This window comes from Crocodylus siamensis, chromosome 3 (assembly GCF_052110815.1).
Source record: "Crocodylus siamensis isolate JL-2025a chromosome 3, ASM5211081v1, whole genome shotgun sequence".
NCBI lineage: Eukaryota > Metazoa > Chordata > Crocodylia > Crocodylidae > Crocodylus > Crocodylus siamensis.
Window position 1 is genome coordinate 52,368,181 of NC_143397.1, and position 22,004 is coordinate 52,390,184.

Below are 22,004 nucleotides of genomic sequence, written 5' to 3' on the forward strand. Positions count from 1 at the left end.
AGAACAGATTACAGCAGGACCTGGACAGGTTACATGGGTGGGCAAATGAAAATAGGATGGGATTCAATACTGACAAGTGCAGGGTGCTGCACTTGGGCAGTGGGAACCAGCAGCATACCTACAGGCTGGGGAACTCCCTTCTCGGAAGCATGGAGGTAGAAAGAGATCTTGGAGTCATTGCTGACTCCAAGCTAAACATGGGCCGACAACGTGAGGTCACAGTCAGTAGGGCTAACAATACCTTGCTCTGCATCCACAGATGCATCACAAGCAGGTCCAAGGAGGTGATCCTCCCCCTTCATGTGAAACTAGTCAGGCCACAGTTGGAGTACTGCGTCCAGTTCTGGGTGCTGCACTTCAGGAGGGATGTGGACAACATCGAGAGGGTCCAAAGGAGGGCCACTAGCATGATCCAGGGACAGCAGGGCAGATCCTATGAGAGGCTATGGGGCCTTAATCTGCTCAGCCTTTGCAAGAGAAGGCTGAGGGGGGACCTGGTGGCCATCTATAAACTTACTAGGGGGGGCCAGCGGGGTTTGGGAGAGACCTTGTTCCCCAGAACACCTCCCAGAGGAATAAGGAATAACGGCCGTAAGTTGACGGAGAGTAGATTCAGGCTAGATATCAGGAGGCACTACTTCAGTCAGGGCGGCTAGGATCTGGAACCAACTTCCAAGGGAAGTGGTGATGTCTCCTACCCTGAGAGTCTTTAAGAAGAGGCTCAACATTCACCTGGCTGGTGTCATTTGAGCCCTGTTTTCTCTCCTGCCCAAGGCAGGGTGTCGGACTAGAAGATCCACAAGGTCCCTTCTGACCCTACATCTATGAATCTATAAGGTTGCAGATTTGATCATGGGACACAAGACCTCCCCTGCCTTGGGCAGGAGGTTGGACTAGATCAGCGAGTCTCAACCCACAGGTCGCAAAAATATATGGAAGTGATGTGAACAAACTTTAAAAATGGATCAAGGGGGAAAAAACATGAGAAGCTGTGGCTTTTCCCTTGCAGGCTGGCAGTTGCAGCCTGCGAGGGGCTACTTGGGGCCCCCCATCCCACCCCACACACTGGGAGGCTAAGGGTGGGGGGCACTGGGTCAGGACTAGCCATCAATGCTTACATATGGGTTCTGGTACAAAAAAAGGTTGAGAAGTGCCCGACTCGATGGGCTCTTGAAGTCCCTTCCAAGCCTACTCCTTTGCTTTCTAAACTCATGGGTTGCTTTCCAGGCCATGATGCACGCTGCCTTCTGCACCCCCCTTCCGTGCAATCCCACCCCGCTGCCGCCCTGACCCGGGACAAAGCGTTCCTGAGGCTGTCAGAGCTGAGGGGAGCACTGACCACAGCCCCGTGCGTAGGGCACTTGGGAAGGAGGAGCCCTGCTACAAGGCGGGTCTGACCGTGGGTCTGGGGCAGAAGCCAGACCCCGCCCACCAGGCACTTGCTCCAAGCTGCGGCTACCAGACCACGGAAGCCGCCCTGCCCCCAGCGGAGCTGCTTTGAGCCTGTGACGCATACGCACTGCGACCACCTCGGCACCTCAGTTGCGCATGCGCAGACCTCCTCCCCTGCAGGGGCCGGGAGTTCAGTGCCTCGGTCACGTGATGGCAACAGCCGGGCCGGCGGGAGCGTCCGTGGCAGCGCCAGCAGCGCAGACTTCCGGTTCCGGCGCCGCAGCAGGGCCCGGCCGCGCTTAGGTCGCGGAGAGGCGGCGGCCGGGCCGGCGCCATGGGGCCGGCGCTGCGCTGGCTGCTGGCCGGGGTGGTCCTGGGCGCGCTGGGCGCGGAGCCCCGGGCCGAGCAGCAGCCCCGCTCGCCGTCCCTCACCGCCGCCCCTGGCGGGGCCACGCCGAGCGGCGGCGGCAGTAGCAGTAGCAGCAGCGGTAGCGGCCTGCCCGCCGTGTCGGCGCCGGCCCCGCAGACCCCGCCCATGACCCAGCGCGCCCTGTCCGTGCTCGTGCTGGCCAGCGCCGCCCTCATTGTCTACTTCGTCATCCGGACCGTGCGGTGAGCGCCGTGCCGGGCACCCCCTCTCCTCACCCCCTTTTCCCGTGGGGATGCTGCTCGCGCCCTCCCCCCCAGCCCGCGGTCCACAGCCCAGCACCTGCCCTCGTGGACGGTGCTCGCTGGGCTTCCAGCCCCACCAAGTTGCGACGATGGGGACCTGGGCAGAAAGGCTGGCAAGGTGTCCTGTCTAAGCTGCTATCGGACACATGGCCTGTGCAAAATGGGAGCCAGGGTATGGCTTCTGAGTTAGAGCTTCCTGCACCTTAAGGGCACCTCTACACAAGCAGAACTGAGGCTGTAGCGACAGCACGTCAGAGCAGGCTCGATTAATGGCCTCAGTCACACCATGGCCAGTTCAGGGAGTCTGCTGGAGCATGGTAATTACCGCGATGCAGCAAGCTCCCGCATTATGTGTATTAGCATCCCTGCGCTGAAAACCGTTGGCAGGGGTGCTTCAACTAAAGCTGCCGTTTTTTATCGCAGGAATACTGGTGTGCGTGACGTTCTGGGCACTTTAATTAGAGCGCTGTAATTAAAGTCCCCTCCTCCCCCCCCCCCCCCCCCACACTCCCAGAGCACATGTATAAATGCGTAAGTACTGGAGGCTGTAAGTGAAAGAAGTACAGTGGAGGGAAAAAACCCTGGTCGTAGCCAGTTCATTCTTCCTGTCTGCTGCTGTGTGACACAGGCCTGTTTGACACATAGGGTTAACACAGGCCTGATGCCTATGGTGTAACAGTTATCCTCCATCATGGGCGATTGGTGCCTCCTGAGTCGGGGGGACACTTGCTCCTCAGTGGCCAGTCAGCAACCAGAAGTGCCAGCTGCGCTTCTGGCACCCCTATTCCCCAGCTGGCGCTCTCAGGGAGGCCACAAGTGCTCCTGCCTGCCCCCCCCTCCCCCTGTCTGTCACCTAAAAAGGGAATGCTGGCTGTCAGGGGCCCCCTCGCTGGATGTCAAGGGGTGCACCAGTGCTCTCAGGAGGTGCACATGCACCCCTTTGCACCCCCTACACATCGTCATTGGCTTCTGCCCTGTTATAGTTTCATAGTTGGTAGGGTCAGAAGGGACATAAGTAGATCAGCAAGTCCGACCCCCTGTCATGGGCAGGAAAGAATGCTGGGGTCAAACGACCCAGCTAGGTGATTATCCTAGGTGAAGACCCCCAGGGTAGGATATTGGGGCAGGGAGAACTACTGATTATACATCAGTTAATTTGGGAGGAGATCTAAAGAGAAAACAGGAGCAGGAGCGAGGTCATAGGCTGAAAACAAGTGCCCCAAGGGGGGACACTGAGCAGAGTATGCTGGGCTGTGTGGCACAAGCCTGTTTGACACACAGGGCCTTTAGCCCACAGAGAAAGTTAGTGAAGTTTATAGGATAAAAACCAGTCTGTCAAGGGGGGATGCCAAGCAGAGCGTACTAGACTGTGAGAGACAGGCCTGTTTGCCACTTTGAGGGGTTGTGGACCAGTGCCCATGTAAAACTAAAAGCCATCCTCAGAAAGGGAGGCTACCAGGCAAGTGGCAACTGATTTACGGGGACAAATGATAAGTAGTGTACTGAAGAGGGGCACTGAGTAGAGCACACTGGGCTGTCACAGAGGCAACTGGGCAAGACAGGTCTATGGTTTGACCCAGTAAATGAACAGTTGGGTTCAGCCCAGAGGTCCTTGTTTGGCAGTTGCAATGTTAGTATAACAAACATTTCTGCTGATCCCAAAGGTTAAGACTAGATTTCGAGTATGTTTGCAGTGCTGCCGAAAGAATTCCCTTGCTAGCTTGTTTTTAGTATAGCACCATGATTTTGCTGACTCTTAACCAGGACTGCTTTTTCCCCCACTATATCAAACATTTGCGTTTTAAGTTTTAATACTTTTCATTGTTATTTCTAAAGCTTTTCATGGTTTAATCCTCCCCTTCTTTATGCCAGTGATTCTACTCATTGTTGCACTGCTGTCAATTTTTCTTTTTTCTTATTTTCCTTCGTGCTTTCTCCCACATTACTGCAAAAGCTCCTCCCTTTAAAGTCACCACTACATTATCCTCCTTTTGATTTCTGTACAAAAGTCAGTCATCGTTTGCCTGCAAAATGCTGAATGGTAGATAAGTGGCTGTAGTAGAGAGATGGCTACTGGGTACACTAGCCATAACTATCTCTGAATTTCTTTTACTTTTCCTCTTCTTTCTATTGCCCTGTTTCCTCTGTTCTGTAACCTGTTCAGGTTAGACCCCTTTTTTTGTGTGTATGCTTGAAGTATCTGGTAAACTGAGGTTTACCTAGAAACTATTCTACAAATAATGATTTGTAGGAGGAAAAAAAACAGCATCTCCCAAACTTCAGGCAGACACGAGACATGCATCACAACTTTTCTTGGTCAACTAGCTATTATCTGAGCTCCTATCTCAGGTATTTGATAAAGTGAAGATGTTCAGTGTAGGTAGTTATTTTTTACTTAACTTTGATGCTGCAGCCTGAATAGTATCCCTTTGTCCTTACTGCTTGCTGTTGTGGTTTATTGATACAGTGGTATTCTGTGATATTATGCACAGAATACTGAGCCAATGAGAAATTTCTTCCTACTACTCTTTGGAGAGAGAGGACTGTATCAAGTTAACGTGCATCTTTTGAATCATGCTGGTATGAATCTTTTCTGTGCCAGGGATCAAAAGAATGGACGTTAGTGAGCATGTTTCTTTTCTTTATTTTCTTTCTAAGATCAGAAAACCAGTAAACTGATAGGTTACTACTTATAGCAACACTTACTTTTTCTATATTTAACATTCAGCATGTCAGTGACGCTAAAATGAGCTCACCAGTTTTCATGCGAGTTGGCATACTCCATGTGTGTTTTTGTATATAGATGCATTTCAGTGCAATTCTTTTTAATGTTTCCAAAAGATGGATTTTAGGTAGGTGATCAAATGTAGTTTGTACTTTAGGATTGCTACGAAAAAATCAATCTTCTTTTCACCAGCCAGTGTAAAATATTCAGCACGTACCCAATGGCTCTAAACATTTGTTTGTTTGTTTGTTTGTTTGTTTTTTGGTTCAGATATACAAGCTTTAAAAATAACTTGTCATTCCTCTAATGGCACATTAGCAACTATATTGCATTATATAACAGCTCTACTTAGTAGGAATATTATTATCTTTCCAATATAAATTCTAGAACATTGAAGTACATGAGGTCAGGTGCAGATAAAAGCAATTAATCTGGCACAGTTAGTTGTCTGTGCATGTACAGACCTTTTGGAGTTACTGAGGGAGGATGCATGCTTTCATGTGTAAATTATGGCCAAGTTTTTAAATTATAATTTTAGCAGACCCTATCAAATATTAATTTGACACTTCATTGCCCCCCTCATTCTTCCCCCCCCCAACCAGTGAAACTTGTGTTTAAGATCATAACAAATTCAACATATAGGGCTCATGCTCCACATCTAGCTTGCAAAGGTGGGGAGTCCAGCTGCAGGCCTTTTGGCTTGGCTGCCAGAGCTCTTGCAGTGTAGCATTAATTCCTGCTGGCTCCACAACTCAGGGAGTTAACATCACTGTCCTGCCTCATTCCTCCTTATCTGCCACTGAAATCAGGGTTTCTATTTGCCCTGGTGACAAAAAACAGTGGCAAGGGAAAAGAAGAGCAAGCAGCAGCAGGTTAAGTCTCTGGGTTTGGGAATGTGACAGGATAGGAACTTTTAAACCATTCTTATATATTTAAATAATACATCTGCCTTTTGAAACACTTTAAGTGATGGAGGTAGATAACCCTGACATGTTAATGTGTCCAACTGAAAAATATATTAATTACACTTACAATATATATTATTGTTATTATTATATATATTATGTATTATATAATATATTTAATTACAATTACAGTAAAATATATTAATTACAATCTTTTGCAGGTGGGAACTAGGTTAAAAACTATAAAACCTGGTCACTCCTCTAGGAGAACACCAGAGGGAAAATGTTATCTCCATGTCCTAACATAAGGCTAAAACAGACATGGTATTTGTACCACCATAAAAATGTTTATGGTGGCACAAAGCCCATGCAAACAGATGTCTTTGGCCATTGTCATGTCACAAATGCCCCAAATTGTGGCCATGACAATAGGTGGTATAAATTTGTGCTGCATTTTTGCAGTGGATGTCTGTTTGCTTTATGGCTGAGATTACTGGGGAACGCATTTCATATTTCTGCACCCCAGGTTAGGAAGCAGTCTGCAAGGACAGTACTCTGCTGTGTGCTTGCAGATGTATAAATTCCAAGGACAGACTCTCACACGGTGGTGCCTCAGGTCAGGGCTTGACACTCAGGACCGTTTTCCTGCAGGATCGGGCTCTTGAAGCTCTGGGATTAGCTGAGGCCCAGTGGCATAGGAAAGTGGCAGTGTCCTTTTTGCTGATTAATCAGATCAGCTGCATCAGGACACATCTTAGCACAGCTGATGCTACAACAAAAATTATATCTGTTTTTAGCCGTAATGCCCTATTTTCTAAGATTAGGGTAGGCAAAACAGTGATAGCCTTAGCCTGTTGTCTCATTTTCTTCTAACTGCTTAATTTTAAGAAACATTCGTTTTATTGCTCCTTGTATATTGTTTCTTATATGTAAACTTACAAACCAGTATGTTGCATCCTTTTTTGATGGAGTAAGATAATGTTCTTAGAGCAGAGTGATAATGATTTTCCAAGTCAAAACAACAAGAGTAGCCTATAAACTAATTATCAAAGTTGTAAGGGGAATCTGGCTCTTTTGATGACAGATAATAAGTGCACTGTATTGTTTCAGTTTCAAATTTGACCTGATTTATTAGTGATTGTTAGTTTTTGCAAATGAAATAATTTGGTAGTCTGCCCAGTTGTCTGTTTTTGTTTTCTCTAGTGAAAAAGACTGAAAGGCTATGGCGCTAACTACTCTTTCATCCTTAGAGAATCCTCCATTGTGAGGCTTTCACATTATGGGGGTGTACAGACTATTGCTTATAATTAGGGAACTTTTCTATTCATTATAATTTGTTTTGTACCCTCATGATCGAGGACATTTAATTTAAAATGCTGACACTTTTTTTAGTATGTTTGATTTTTATGAATTCAAACAAGGAATTGTCAAGTAGCAGATAATTGCCAAAGAACAGATTTGTTTCCAAGTAAATCCTTCCTGCAAAATATAACACCAAGAGAAAACTGCCCTGATTTTATTTTATTTTTTTACAAATCTATTGTAAGCACATGATATTTTAAATTTCTCCACTGTTTTTGAACAGAACTAGTAGCACTGTTCTAAAAACTTGAAAGTTAGAAACTGAAATCTGAGATGTTTCATTTTTCTGGAAAAAATACAATGCTGCATGGTGTGAATAGTAAAAATAGATATAAAACTTCAGTGTTTTGTTACCTAATATATTTAGTTTGAAAACTTTTTTTAAAGAACTCTGAATTTTAAACAGTATAATTTTAAATATCTGTGAACAGATATCTGCAAAGTTATTAAACTGTGAAAATGGCTAATACTTCACTCAAAGTAAGTAAGTGTTATTTGAAAGAATTTAAGAGCCCAGAGCTGTAGATCCTCATTTATATGAGTAATCCTGTTCAACTGAAAAAGATTTCTGGGTTTTTTTTATCAGTATAGCTCACCACATTAAGGCTATATAGGTTTAGTCCAGGGGTGGGAAATTATTTGGGCTGGAGGGCCACTTAGTCAGTTTTGTTGAGCTGCTGGGGGGATGTGGGGGAGGGTGACAATCGATCCTGTCCAACCCTGGCCCATCCACCCTGCATCTGCTGTTGGGAGTGCCAGATGGTGTGTTTGGGGGCCGGATGGGCCACATCTCCGTAAAGACTAGTCTGGGACACCTGCAGGCAGAGCGTGCTCAACTTGGCAGGTAGGATGGAGCTGCAGGCATGCGGGGAGCTGTATCTGGGAGTGGGATGGGTGGTGGGGCTGAGACTGGGATCATGGGGTGGTTACAGTGTAGGTTAAGGGCCCATGGTAGAGCCCAGAAGCTGCTCCCCTCACACCTCTGCAGCAGGGACTGGTTCTGCAGGTAGAGGTATATGGGGAACAGATCACAAGTCTGCCCTGGCCCCACACTGTCACAACCTTGTTATACTGACCCCAACCCTGCTTGCCCATCTTGCTTCCAGATACCGCTCCTTGCCTACCTATAGCCCCATCTCCTCTGCCTGGCTGAGCCTTCCCTGCCTATGGGGGTCCCAGAACAGTCTCCACAGGGACCCTGCCTGTCCTCTTGGTCCAGTGACACTGGCATCAGCAGCCAAAAGGAGTCACCTCTGTGGCAGCTTTCAGGAAGTGAAGCCTGGCTGCTGCACTGCCCCCAACCAGCCATGCACCCAGGACCAGCAAGACCAGCCACACATGACATGGCCCAGGCTACTCCCCAATGCCCAGGCCTGGTGGACCAAGGGACCTGACATGGGTTGGATAGAATCCCATAGTGGGCTGAATCCAGTCCACAGGCCCTATTTTGTTTACCTCTAGCTTATGCCCTAAAGCAGGGGTGTCCAACCTTTTTGAATATGGGGCTGGATCATGAACTTTTTATCACCTAGTGAGCTGGCAGGAGCATGTGCTTGCGCATCCTGTCCAGTCCGCCCGCAGCCTGTGGGCACAGGGGTCAAGGGGTGCTGCCTGACCCCGCTGTGTCCTCCTTGCCACCTGGGCGGCCTTGACGATGCTCCCACACCTGCACACCTGGGCTCAGCAGCCAGGGGGACATATGGGGACTCTATAGGGGGGTGTGGGATGTACCAGGACACCCCTCTGCTCCCTCTCCCCCAAGACAGCCCGAGCCCAAGCGGCAGGGGTCCCTCCCAACCCGGGACCTGTGACTCACCACCCCCAGTGTGGTCTGTGGGCGCGGGGGGATGCGGGGAGGTGGGAGCGACACCGGCTTTCCACCCCGACAGCCACAGCAGCAGCACAGCAGCATCTCCCGCAGGCCTGGCCGCAGCACCGTGACCTGCTCCAGCCCACGCAGCCGGCTAGGAACGGAAACCCTGTAATGAGGGAGGGGGAGGAGCTGGTATGCAAATGAGGGAGGGAGGGGTGGGGCAAGGAAGGGACACAGTGAAATAAAGGGGGAGGGGAGGAGCCGCACTGTGTCGCAACATCAAGCTGGCACGGTGCGTGTGGGAACCTTGTCCCTTCCCCAGCCCTTCAGCAGCCATTAGGAAGCTGCTGAGGGGCTGGGGGGGGACAAGGGGTTCCTGTCACAGCACCATGCATCACAGAAAATGACTTGGCAGTCCACATGTCGGCCAAGCCTGCCCTAAAGCTCCCCAACTCTGTAAGTGCACATGTGTTTAAGTGTGTGTCTAGTTTTTTAAATTGTGTGTATAAATGTGTCTGGGACTGGGGTCATAGGAATTACTTGCCTGAGTTGTCCTTTATAGCCATAAAAGTCAGTGAAATTGAAGGTGATTACCACTTTGGGCTAAAAAGAGACATTGCATTCCTCCTGGAGAAAGCCTTTTGTCCAGGGATCCTAAAGACAAGCTGATTGTCCCATTTTAAGACCTGGCACAAATGTTCATTTCTAGTGGTGAAAAATTTCCACTGCTGGAAATTATTCTGGAATAGGGAGCAGTACAGACATTCATTCTGCAATTGCTCCTCTCCCCTGTTCATTGCGTATTCCTGAGGCTGGGTGATCCCAGTCTGGGGAAATGAATGGGCTGCTCCAGACCTCCCATTCTTGTGGGGAGATAAGCAGGAGGGCAAAGGCACCTGCCCCCTTCTCACTCCAAGAGCTCACAGTGCTGCTTCATCCCGCATGAAGGAATAATTATGTGTTGTAGGCTGAGAAATAAGAATATCAACATCTGCATCGCAAACCTGTTGCAGTGTTAGTGGAATTTGATTCAAAAAGTTTCGGGGTTTCAGGTATGTCCCTTCTCGTAGTCCTTGGGTTTTTTTAATACTGTAGTTAAAATGGATGAGTGAATTATTTTGGCTGTCCTTTTTATGCATAAGATGCTAGACATCACTACCAACCACAAGCAACCTTCTAAAGACAGTAAAGTATAAATGTAGGTGGCTCATGCCTGAAAAGTCTAGGCCATGCTCCTAAAATATAGTGCATAATACCTCTCTGCTGTGACAGTATGGTTATATGCTCAGCTTACTTTTGCCAACGTCTTGATAAATTGCAGTTAAAAAAAATGTAGTTTACACTGGACTGTCCTTTATAGTAGTGGATAGGTATAACTATTTCCCTCACAAGTGTGTGTGTGGGGGGGGGGGGGGGGCGGGGACAGAGGCTCAAGTCCTATAGCACAGCATTTCTCAACCCATATGTCACAAGAACACATGAAAGGGTTGCAGGCAAACTTTAAATAACGATCAACAAACTTAAAAAAAACAAAAACTAAAAGTATGTTGGAGTTGAGTCATGAGAACTTCCACTTCAGTAGTAGTGTCCAGCCACTGTAAATAGGAACAGATATACTCTATGCTTTCTCCAAATGGGTAAACATGAAGAAATGTTGAAATTATACCAACTAATAAAGCTTCTTGTTCAGGTTTCTCCTTTAAAGGAGAAAAACATGGGAAACCATGGCTTTTCCCTTGCAGACTGGCAGAATTCTGGTCTACAAGGGGCTTCTTGGGGCCCCTCTGCCCCTCCCTCCCCCGTCCCACATGCTGTGGGTAGCAGCGGGTCGGGAGTGAGGGGCACTGGGTCGGGACTGTCAATCGATGTTTACAAATGGGTCCTGGTACAGAAGTGGTTCAGAACCACTGCTATAGTATGTCACCTAGCAGAGCTTCTTGTAATAATAAACCCATCTTCTTGTCTTGACTCCAGTCCAGTCCTGTAAATCTGGTCAAACTGGTTTCCTGGTCTTCCTTATTTTTTTTATATCTAGCAGGTTGTTGGCCCTGGGTGACAATATTTAGGAGTACCGGTTTTGTAATTGATATCTCTGATTCACTCCCATAACAGAAATCTTTGCTTCAACCCTTCCTTACCTATAAGCTTGTCCTAGGAAATGGCTTCTTGGGCCTTAACAAGCTTGTCTACTTCTTCCAGTATGTTCCTGTGAAAAACTATGGCAGGGTGTAGTGGATCCTTTTCTTAGGGATGAGCAAAGGCAGGTATCAGTGTAATTTTACTTTGGGATTTGACTATATGTGTTATGGCAAAATAAATGCTTAGATTAAGGAAGAGCCTGATGTTAGCTCCTTAGTAGATCTATAAATCTGGTAAAAAAATGAGGACAGAAGTACTAGCTCCTGCTAGTAACACTGAAACCCCATTAGTTAAGGTTACTAATCAGAAAATGAAACTACTTTCAACTGTATAATAAAAATGAAGGTCAGGTTGTACCATGTTTGCTAAAAAAAAAAAAAAAGATTAAAATTGGACCTGTTTGTTTTTAATTTATGATCACTGGGCCCCTACTAATGTAAAATAAATTTCTTAGCTCCTCCTTTCTCTGACTTTGAACAGCAGCCAAAGAAATTGTTCAAAATATGCACACAGACTTCCATTGGAAAACCAGTAATGGATAAGCTTTCAATGTTAGACGACTGGTTAAAAAACAAACAAACAAAAAAACCTGCATTTTCTTGTGGACTCCTTATCCTCATTTTAAAGGTAGTAGAAACACTGCGTTTAAAATAGCCTTTCTTGAATTAAAAACAGAAAAGAAAAGGAAATGAAAGTATAGAAAATTATGTGAAAATGTTCGATACATATTTATTTAGCATGCCAAATTAAGAAGCTGAAAACAGCTTTCAGGAAAAAAAATGTGTTTTTAAACATATGAAAGAGTACATCTAATCTGAGAATTATTTGTCGTGTGCCATAACCAATTGGCATTCTGAGTAAAACATGCAAAGTATATTTCAGTATATTTAATTGTACAACATGGCTATAATTTTTGTATGAAATCTCAAGGTATTTGGAGTCCATTTTAAAGGTTTTTTAACAATTCACTTTTGGATTTAAAATGTGGAATTTGAGACCCATTCATAGAACAGATGTGGTTTACTTTCAAGAAATAGCTTTATTTTATGAGAATACTGCTTTTAATTAAGACAAGAACTTTTTTTACTTGTATTGTTTTATGCATAAGGACCTATTTAATTTAGTTTAAAATATACATTAGTGAAAAAATTGAATTAGGGGCCCTTGATGCTGTTACAGTATGGTACAAGTTTTGTCACTCTGAGTTACCTTACAGGTCAGTTTAAGCTGTTGTTCTCCCTGGACTGTTACCAAGCTTTTAAATCATTCACTTGCTTGACCTGCAAACATTTCCCAAAAGACACCTTACTGTTTGTCACTAGCCTTTCTGGAGAGCTATTGATCAAACTCTGTTAAGAATTAAACTTGTCAGGAAGCATGTGGTGATCTATCAGCGACTCTAATCTATAGTGATCTAATCACTTTACACCGAGTCCTCTTAATACACCGTTTTTAGAATTGTCCGAAAACAATAGTTTTAAATTGACATCTAATGATGTAGGGAGGATTAGAATTTTTTAGTTGGATTTATAATGATGAAAAACATCATTTCCAAAAGAATCGTATTGTAACAGTACTGTTTATCAACTAGAGCTTGCTTTCATACAAGCCAGTTACCAACTTACCCTGAAGTTCGGGGCTGGGGAGGAGGGCTTAGAGAAGAAATCTCTGTTCTTGAAGTTTTGTATTAATTTGTAAAGAAATTAAGCCAACACTATTGAATTTGAAATTTTTATTGCCTGTTTTTTTTGCCCATGTGCAAATAATATAGTGACAGGCAAGACAGCATAAAATGTAGTCATATTAGAATAGTGATGTAGGTAAATCTGCTTTCCTCTTGCTCTTTACAGATGTGAATAACTGCGCAATGTACAGGGCAGAATATTAGAATACTTATAATGCTTCTTTTAGGCTGAAAAAGATTAAATGAAATAACATTTACTTGCATTGAACTTAAAAATTTTAAATGATTAACTATGATTGCATGAAGATTCATGGCATGTGTGCAAAACTTCAGGCTGTTTACACAGTTTAAATAAACCTACGTGGAAAAATTATAACTTAGATTATAGCAGTACTGCAATTTATTTCCCTTTAAAATGAGAGGATTACCCACAATGTTGTAGAGCAGGTCTTCATTAACAAGACTAGTCAAGCATGTCTAGCCCCAACCTAACAGCACATTTCTCAAAAAAAAAGTATGTATGCAGGGGAGAAGGAAAAATCACCTTATTTTGAGACTTTTTCTTTTTCCAGATATCTTTCTTAGAGTTTCCATCTATGCTTGATGAAATAAGTATATTTGATTTTAACCTAAGCTATTTATCTAAATTGATTGTCAGGAGCTGTCCAGTCCTGGGGGATTTACTGGATAAAATTAATTGTCAAACCATATTGTGAATGAGAAAACTGAACATTTAATCAGTAATTTGAGTGAATCATATTTCACGCAACTGACTTCACGTAAAAATGTTTGAGAGTAAAATGAAAGCAGTATGGGAGATAGATAGATATGGATCTTAAGAGAAGCTGCATGGAACTGGCAGTCTAAAAACACGCAGGACTAGTGAAACTTGAGCAACATTGAGAGACTCTGAAAAATTACCAGACTTCAGTGGTGCTAAAGTTAACAGCATGTTTCTCCAAAAATATATATTCATGAAGGAGAGAAGGAGAAAATGCCCTTATTTTGAGACTTTTTAAAATCATGGAAGAAGAAATACAATTCTTAAATGGTAATTATCCTCTGAAACCAGATAAGTTAACTGTCAAACTAGGGAAGGCTAGCTCACAAAGCTGGCAAGTGTTGGCAAGCTTTGAACTTGCAATTGTGTACACATGAATAGTGTCCCTTAGATTGGTGTTCAGAGTTAAAGAATTCTTCCTTTGGATCATAAGGTCATTTTTGTGACCTGATAAAAGCTTCTGAAAGGGCTGAAAGTTTTATCTGAGGACTTCTTGGATCCATTTTCCTCAGAATCCCTGATAACTTTCTTCCCCCATCCCTTCCCTCAACATGCTAAAACCCATGTAAGAGTCCTTAGAAAGCTATCACTTGTCAGTTGTTTCCTGCTATGCCATGTATGTATTGTGGATTTAAAAATAAATAAATAAATCTCTGTTTCAGTGAATGTTCCCTTTTTAAATTAAACAACAAGGAAACTAGGATCTCACATGATCTATGTTCCTTTTTTATATACTTAATATTATATCCCCACTTACTGAGCTCCTTTCTGAATTTAATAGTCTCAACATTTTTGTTACGTATCAGTCTTTACATGTGTCTCTTCATTTTTTGTCACCAGTAGTTGGACCCATTCTACTTCTATTATCCCCTTTTAAGGTTGGATGAACCAGAGTACACCACTGACTTGTATAGTTTTAGTATCCTTTATTATCCCATTCTTAGTTCTGTCAACTTGTTCATTTCGTCATTAACTAGCCACAGTCGTATCTGTGGGTGACATCTGATCCCGTGAAGTCAATGGGAATCTTGCCTTTTGATCTGCACTTGTAATGAAATTTTACTTTGATATATTTTCTCCAAGTCTTCAGTCACAGCTAACTTGAAACCCAATGAGATGTACTATTTTTTTTCTTTTTAATATGTGTTACTAACATGCGTTAAACTAGTACTGACCATTCACTGCCATTTAGCTAGGTCCTTCTGTTTTATGTCTTCACTAGTCACAAATTTGTCCACCATTTCCTGTTCACTCCCTTCTACCTCAATAACTCACATCTTGTTGTTACTTTATTGAAAGTGGATTGCTTATCCCTACTTTGTTTTGTTTTATTCCATTGTTAATATATGTCAGTTCGTACCCAATGAGTACTCTATAATAGACTTTTTTGTGAAACTGTCAGATATCATTTGTATGTTCAGAGTGCCTTGCTGCTGCCTTCTTTTATCTACTACACTTTATTGATTGCTTAAAGAATTCTAGTAGACCAGGTTTTAAGATTTTGAAAAGGAAGCAGTCTGTGTACTTGGCCCTAATACTGATTGGGACTGTAAGTGCTATTGCAGTAACAATACTGATAGTTTTGAGGAAGTTTTCGTTCACTACTTGATCACATGTTCATCTTGGCATTCTAAAACTCTTTACTTGACACTTTACCATGTATAGGTCCTTTCATAACTGGCATTTAGTCCTCGTTATGGAAGAATGCAACCGCAAAGTTAAATGCACAATATATTCAAACAGTAATATTGTAAAAATGTCTATTATGAATCCAGTGTATGATAGGAGCACCATGCTTTAAAGGTCTTAATCTTCCAAGGTTGAGTATTGGGTATATGAGTGACTATAGATGATTGGTTCCACAAAGTTGAATGGAACCTACTTCAAGTGAGTGAGGAAAGGGTGCTAACAACTTGTAGGGTGACGGGCATACCTCTTGATTCTTCGAAAGGAAACCACTGAATTATTTTTCCCATGTATTCCATTTCCCCATTAATCCTTCTCTTCATGCTGTGCAACTACCTGCTCTTCTTCCTATGTACAAGATGCTCACTCTACACCAGGGGTGTCCAACCTTTTTGAATGTGGGGTCAGATATGAACTTTTTATCACCCAGTGGGCCAGCGAGCCATATTCAGAGACCTCACAGGAAGTAGTATCACATCAAGAAGTGATGTCACGTGACCTTTGACACCAATGAAGTTACAGGAAGTGACAATGAAATAAGTCTGGAAATATGGTTTAAAATCCAAAATAAAAACAATATAAAAGAAGAATAAAACAATACCAAACACTTGACTAAAATAAACACTTTCACTTCTACTTGCTTCTCAATGAAAGAAACATAATGCAAGTCGACAGATCAAATGTGGAAAACATATCAGCCAGAGTGGAAACTAATCAAAGCAACAAAATATGGGCATTTTTGAGAATAATCTTCAAGAAGATTTACTTTTATTGAATTAATAACTTGTTAGTAACATATCTTTAACAAGTAGTAACAAGTTGAACCCCAATCTTGCACAAAGAGAAACAGAAGCAAACCCAATCCAAATACTGGACAGTATTTTTACAGTCTGGTGCCATACCCGGGTTGACATGGTGCTGCAGAAGCAGCTTGGCTACAACTGGATTGACTTGGTGCTGGAGAAGCCACGGGGCCAGGCCGGGGTTGACCTGGGGCCTGCCTGGCCTGCCGGTGCCATGCCCGGGTTGCCATGGTGTTGCAGGACCCGCCTGAGCAGAACCGGGTCGGCACTGGCTAGGAAAAGCAGCATGCAGTTGAAGCCGGCTTCCCATGTGCTTCTGGGGATGGGAGGAGGCTGGCCAGGTCTGTACTGGCCAGCAAAAGTGGCGGTGGAGCCGTGTGCCGCTCGGTGCAGGCTCATCCCATCCTGAGCACCACACGGCTCCCCCACCGCTTCTGCTGGCTGGTGCAGACCCTGCCGGCCTCCTCCCATCCCCAGCAGCACGTGAGAAGCGGCCACCTTGGGGCCTCACGCGCAGGCGGTGGGGCCCGGAGAGCTGCAGTGCCCAGGGGGAGACTGGCCAGGGGAGCAGTCACCACCTTGCTGTGGGGCAGGGCAGGGCAGCGGGGCTGGCTTGAAGCGGGCAGGTGAGGAGGCAGGCATGGGCCAGCAGTGCCAGCGGCCTCTGCTTGACCTCCCACGCAGGGCCACTCTGGCAGCGCAGGGCACGGGCACGGGCTCGTGTCGGGGTGGGGAGGTGGGGGCAGGAGCACAGGTACTCCGGGACGTGCATCCTCCTTGACAGCAACTGGCGTGTCCCGGGCCCGTGAGCAGAGCTGCTCCTCCGCCACCCGGCGGCAAAGTTCTCCCATGAAGGCTCCATCCTGTGCCTGCCCCGAGCCCGTGGCATTGGCTGAGGCCACCTGGGTGGGCACTGGCTTCTCGGGACGGACAGGCGGGGCTGCTCAGCAGCCGCAGCCAGTGCCGCCCCTGGCCGGGGAGGGGTCCGGCCCTGCAAGGGACCCGGCCAGGCCATGCCGTGCTGACACGATGCGTGCGGGAACCTTGTCCCTTCCCCGCCCTTCAGCAGTCATTAGGAAGCTGCTGAGGGGTGGGAACGAAAGTAAACCGTGTTTACCTTCGTTTCCCATCGCAGCACCATGGGCCACAGAAAATGCCTCAGTGGGCCCCATTGCAGTCCGCGCGCCGTATGTTGGATGCCTTGAGTGAAGGGGCTGAATATGATTGACAGAGAGACAAAAATAGCAAGCCAACAGGTATATTGGTATCAGTCCAGAAAAGTAGAAAGTTAACTCCTACTAATTTATGGGATGTGATATTTGAGCAGGGGCCCTCATAGCTAGTCTCATCTCTGCTGCCTTACTCTTGCAAACTTTGATAGCACAACTAATTTAGTTATGCATAATATTTTGGTTTGTTATGATAACCATTAATTTAATAAATTCCTAAAAAAGGGGAACCTGCAATGACAGTAGTGGCATCACTTGAATTCCTGGGTACATAATAGCCATGAGAAGGGAGAGGAATGTTTGTCAGGATCCCTTACTTCCTTATAGTCTGTCTCTGGGGGGAAAAAAAAAAAGAGGGAGAGAATGCTAAATTCTCTCTACTGGCATTTAGCATAATGCGTTTCATGGGTTTTTTTGGTTGTTTTTCACCAAAAAATAAATGCCATTGTTGTTATGCAGGGAATAAAGCTGTACAACAGACATGGTTCTCCTTGTTTTGCATTGCATGCAGTTTATTAGGCCCTTTTGTATCGGATAATCCTGTATTTAGATCTGCTTATCAGTATAGAAGTGTACAGCTTGTGATTTTTGTATGTTCATAGCTAGATTTTCCATGTTGTCGCTATAGATCCAAGATTTTTCAAAGCTTACTTAACATCGTGCCTATATTTGCACGTGTGAAATATATGATGACCATAATTCAGTGGAGATGGGTATTTGTACATAGTTAGAGAGAGAAATAGCATTTCATGCTTTTACCATTACTAAAATACCTAAGCACAGAACCATGGGTGACAGAGAGCAACCTATAGCCCTCTGCTTCTAAAAACTTGATGTTCAGAGGAATGTCTTTGATATTTTAATGTTACTTCATTGGGATGAAAGTCCCACATCACCTCAAACAGATGGAGAAGTGTAGGTTATTGAAAACTACTATAGGGTGGATAGACAACTGGTTCAATAGCTGCAAGCAAAGGGTAATTATAAATGGATCCATGTCAGAGTGGGAGGAGGTTCCAGGTGGTGTCCCCACAAGAGTCTGTCCTAGGCCTAGTGCTTTTCAATGGGTTTTTTTAACAATTTGGAGGCTGGAATAGACAGATTTTTAGTATAACTGTAGATGACACAAAAATGGGAAGAATTTCCAACACAATGAAGGATAGGTGTGCAATCCAGAAACATCTTGATGGAATGAAAAACTGGGCTGGAATTAACAGGATGAAGTTCAGTGCTGACAAATGAACAGTGTTACATCTCAGGAAGAATAGGCAAAACCACAAATACATAATGGCTGGATGTCACCACTAGGAAAAAGGAGTCTTGGTGGATCACAGACTTGATATGAGTGCAAAATGACACAGATGTACAAAGGCAAATATGATTTTTGCACTGCATCAATAGAAGCAATAGGTACAAGACGGGGGAGGTGATAGTCCCTTTTTATTTGGCACTGGTTAGGCTATATCTAAAGTATTGTGTACAGTTTTGGGCTCTGTATTTTAAAATGGACACGGAGAACCTAGAGAGGGTTCAAGCCATAAAAGCAGAAGTTGAAGGCCATGTTCAGTTTGTGGCAAAGGGGATTAAGGAGGGATGTGATAGCAATCTTCAAATACCCGAAGGGTTGCCATAAAGAAAAGGGAAAAACTTTTATCTGTTGCTGCAGAGAGCAGAACATGGACCTATAGTTTGAATTTGAAGTAAAATGGACTTAGATCAGGAAACATTTCTTCATTGTTAGAAAAATGAGGCAGTGGAATAGGCTGCCTAGCGAAGTTGTAGACTCCATAATTGGAGGTGTTCAAGAGGTTGGATAAGGATTGGTCAGAGATGATGGTCTAGGAATAGCTATGATAGGTATATCCCGTGCTTCTGGGCTTTGTTGGTTGCTACATGGGGCCAGCAAGAATTTTTTTTTTTGCCATCCTCATAAGCATTGTGTGTTGGCTGCAGCTATGGCTGGGCTCTAACTGGGGTGTGCCAGTGCTCCTGCTGGAACTAAAGCCTAGAGATTCATAGCTAGAGGGTCTAACACCTCCACTCAGGGTCAGACAGGTTTTTTCATATAGAGTCAGGAAGGAATTTTATCTCATGGTCAGTTTGGTATAAACTGGGAGGTTTTGCCTTCCTCTATAGTGGGGAACGTGTCTCTCTTCCTTGGGTTTTTGGTCATATTTTCAATAATCCTTGCAGTAGCAGGACTCTGCCATTGTCTTCGTGTTTTGCCTGTGTCAGGTTAGGGTGCTATGGCTTGGAGCTGTGTGACAGGTTGATTTGTGTAGTTTTAGAAATAGGTTAGAGGTTTTGTATGGGATGGTTTACATAGGGATGACCCTGTCTTTGGCAGGAGGTTGGATTAGTTCAGCTTTTAACAACCCAAAAGTGGGTGACAAGAATATGTGAAAGGATCATGAACAAGCTTTAAAAATGGATCAACAAACTTTGAAAATGAATTCTCTTTTAAAGGATAAAAATGTGGGAATCCTTGGGTTTTCTCTTGCAGACTGGCAGAGTTCCAGCCGCTAAGGGGCTCCTTGGAAACCGCTTGCCCCACACGGTGGGGGACTGGGACCTGTGGGCAAGGGGTGGTGGGTTGGGAGTAGGTGGCCAGGGGGCTGTTTTCTACTTAAACTATTTACGTGGTTGGGACTGGCCATGGTTCCTGGTACAAAAAGGGTTGAGAACCACTGGATTATATAACCTCCAGTGATTCCTCGCAGGCTTACTTTTCTACGATTCCCTATACACTCAATATTTTAAATAGTTCTGTGTATAGAGAATTTCAGTTTGTTTATATTTTAAGAAACCAAAGCTGTTCCCTTTTAATACAGTATTCCCACAGTTTTCTATATCAGTAATTTAAAGACATTTTATTTTAAAATATTTCAGGCTTAGAAGAAGAAACAGAAAGACTCGAAGATACGGAGTTCTGGACACTAACATAGAAAACATGGAATTGACACCCTTAGAACAAGATGACGACGATGATGATACAACACTGTTTGATGCCAATCATCCTCGAAGGTTTGTATTAAAATTTTAACATGCTTTAGTTGCAACAGAAGCAAATAGAATGCTGATGGTCAAGCATCAAGCAACTTAATTACAAATTCAGACACATTATGTCGTGCACATATTAATATTCAACTGAAGCTATTAGAATAGGTCAGTAAAATACACTTGAAGGTCACATTTTAAGAAGTATAGTAAGGATTATGTGGTAAATATTACCCTCCTTTCAGTGCTGAAGTTTTTGGGGTGTCCATTGTTCTCATCTTTGCATTTCCTTTCCACCTGCAGTTCCCAATAGCTTTCACTCCCTTCCCTATTTTGTCTGCTAAAATGATTGGCATTTAGTAATTAATAGCAACCCTTTCTTCCATTTTGGAGAAGGCAGTTTGGGGTATATGGAAATTTTGTTTTTGAGTTGTTGTTTGAAGTAATCTGTAGACTTGGGAAAAACATTGTCATATAAAGTGACATCTTCAATTCACATAGAAGCTTTCTGCAGTCATGAGAGCTAAAAAGATAATTTTTCATAAGATTTTTTTGGACATTTTGAACATCTGTTTGGACTTCACAAAATTGGAACAATGTCTCAGTTGAAACTGGCACACAAAAAGGGCGCCTAGTTTCTGGCAACTTCTCTATTGAAGGAGGAGATGCTACATGGCTGTGAAAATCTCATGACTTGTATTTGGTTGTCTTAAGCTTTGGTGCCTTTACTTATCTATATTTTATTTAGCTTTTCAGATTGAGATCTTTCCCACTAAAGAACCATGTAATTCTGAATTTGCATAAGGTGCTTCTGAAACCTTGGTGAGATAACAAAGATCAGAATTATGGTTGCCCAGTCAAATTTAGTTTGTCAAAAATTGTAGAACAGTTTAATCCTATCACAGCACACATTTAGGACACACAGAGATTTAGCATCACTGTTACAAAGCTTAAATGTAAAACCTGCTCTCCAAAGTAATAAGCAGGGATCCTGGTTTTCTCCAATTGGAAAAAAAAAATCCCCAATTTTTGGATTAAAAGGAGTAACCCAAAATCCACTTTTTTCTGCGATTGAAATGAAACAACACTAATATAGATGTATATAGTTTTGTTTCATTTTAATCATGGAAAAAATGGATTTTGGGTTACTTTTTTTAATTCCAAAAATTGGGGATTTTTTTATCAGGGAAAAACCAGGATCCTTGGTGATAAGGTAAATTTAAGCCCCATGTTTGAGCTAATTGCCAGTAGTGACAGACTTTAAAGAGAGTATAAAACATTTTTTTCTGAAGCTCTCCCAAAAGAGAGCATATATTCAAATCAGTGTATACCGAGAAAATTAAAAGTGTTTGGTGTGAAAATAACCATTTGGGGTTTGCATTCTGGGACTTGCTGTCTAGCTATTATTAAGCAAGCACCCTTTTTCCATTGTATTTCAAGCTCCAGATCAGAATACCATCTTCACCTTCTTCCTCTCCCTCCTTCTTGGTGGAGGGGGGGAGAGGGGAGGCAGAAAAGCAGGATGGGGTTTTATGCCTGTATTAACCTACCTCAATTTAAACTCTTCAGCATAAAGCTTTCTCTTTTGAATACCATCCAACACAAAGGTCTTTCCTTTATACTTCTTCATTGCTCTATTTAATGTTTAAAAAAGCCATTTTAGTAAATTATTCCCCTAAATGAACCATGATAGCAAAGATGATTATCATTGTGATAGTTACATTTGTGTAACAATTTCGATTCTAATATCTTATTATCTGCCTCCTTTTGACTTAGTTTTATCTTAGAAGTATTTTAAGCTTGCTTGTCCATAAGA

General features: G+C 43.7%; 1 protein-coding gene across 1 annotated transcript in view; it reads left to right on the plus strand.

Annotated features, from left to right (window-relative positions):
• Positions 1–1,603: 1,603 nt before the first annotated feature.
• FAM174A (family with sequence similarity 174 member A) overlaps positions 1,604–22,004 on the plus strand; it is a 32,021-nt gene continuing 11,620 nt past the window's right edge. Inside the window, exons 1-2 of the mRNA XM_090037202.1 lie at positions 1,604–2,004; positions 20,081–20,215. Coding sequence (XP_089893328.1) covers positions 1,727–2,004; positions 20,081–20,215 — 413 coding nt within the window. The 5' untranslated portion in view covers positions 1,604–1,726. The remainder of the gene's footprint in view (positions 2,005–20,080; positions 20,216–22,004) is intronic.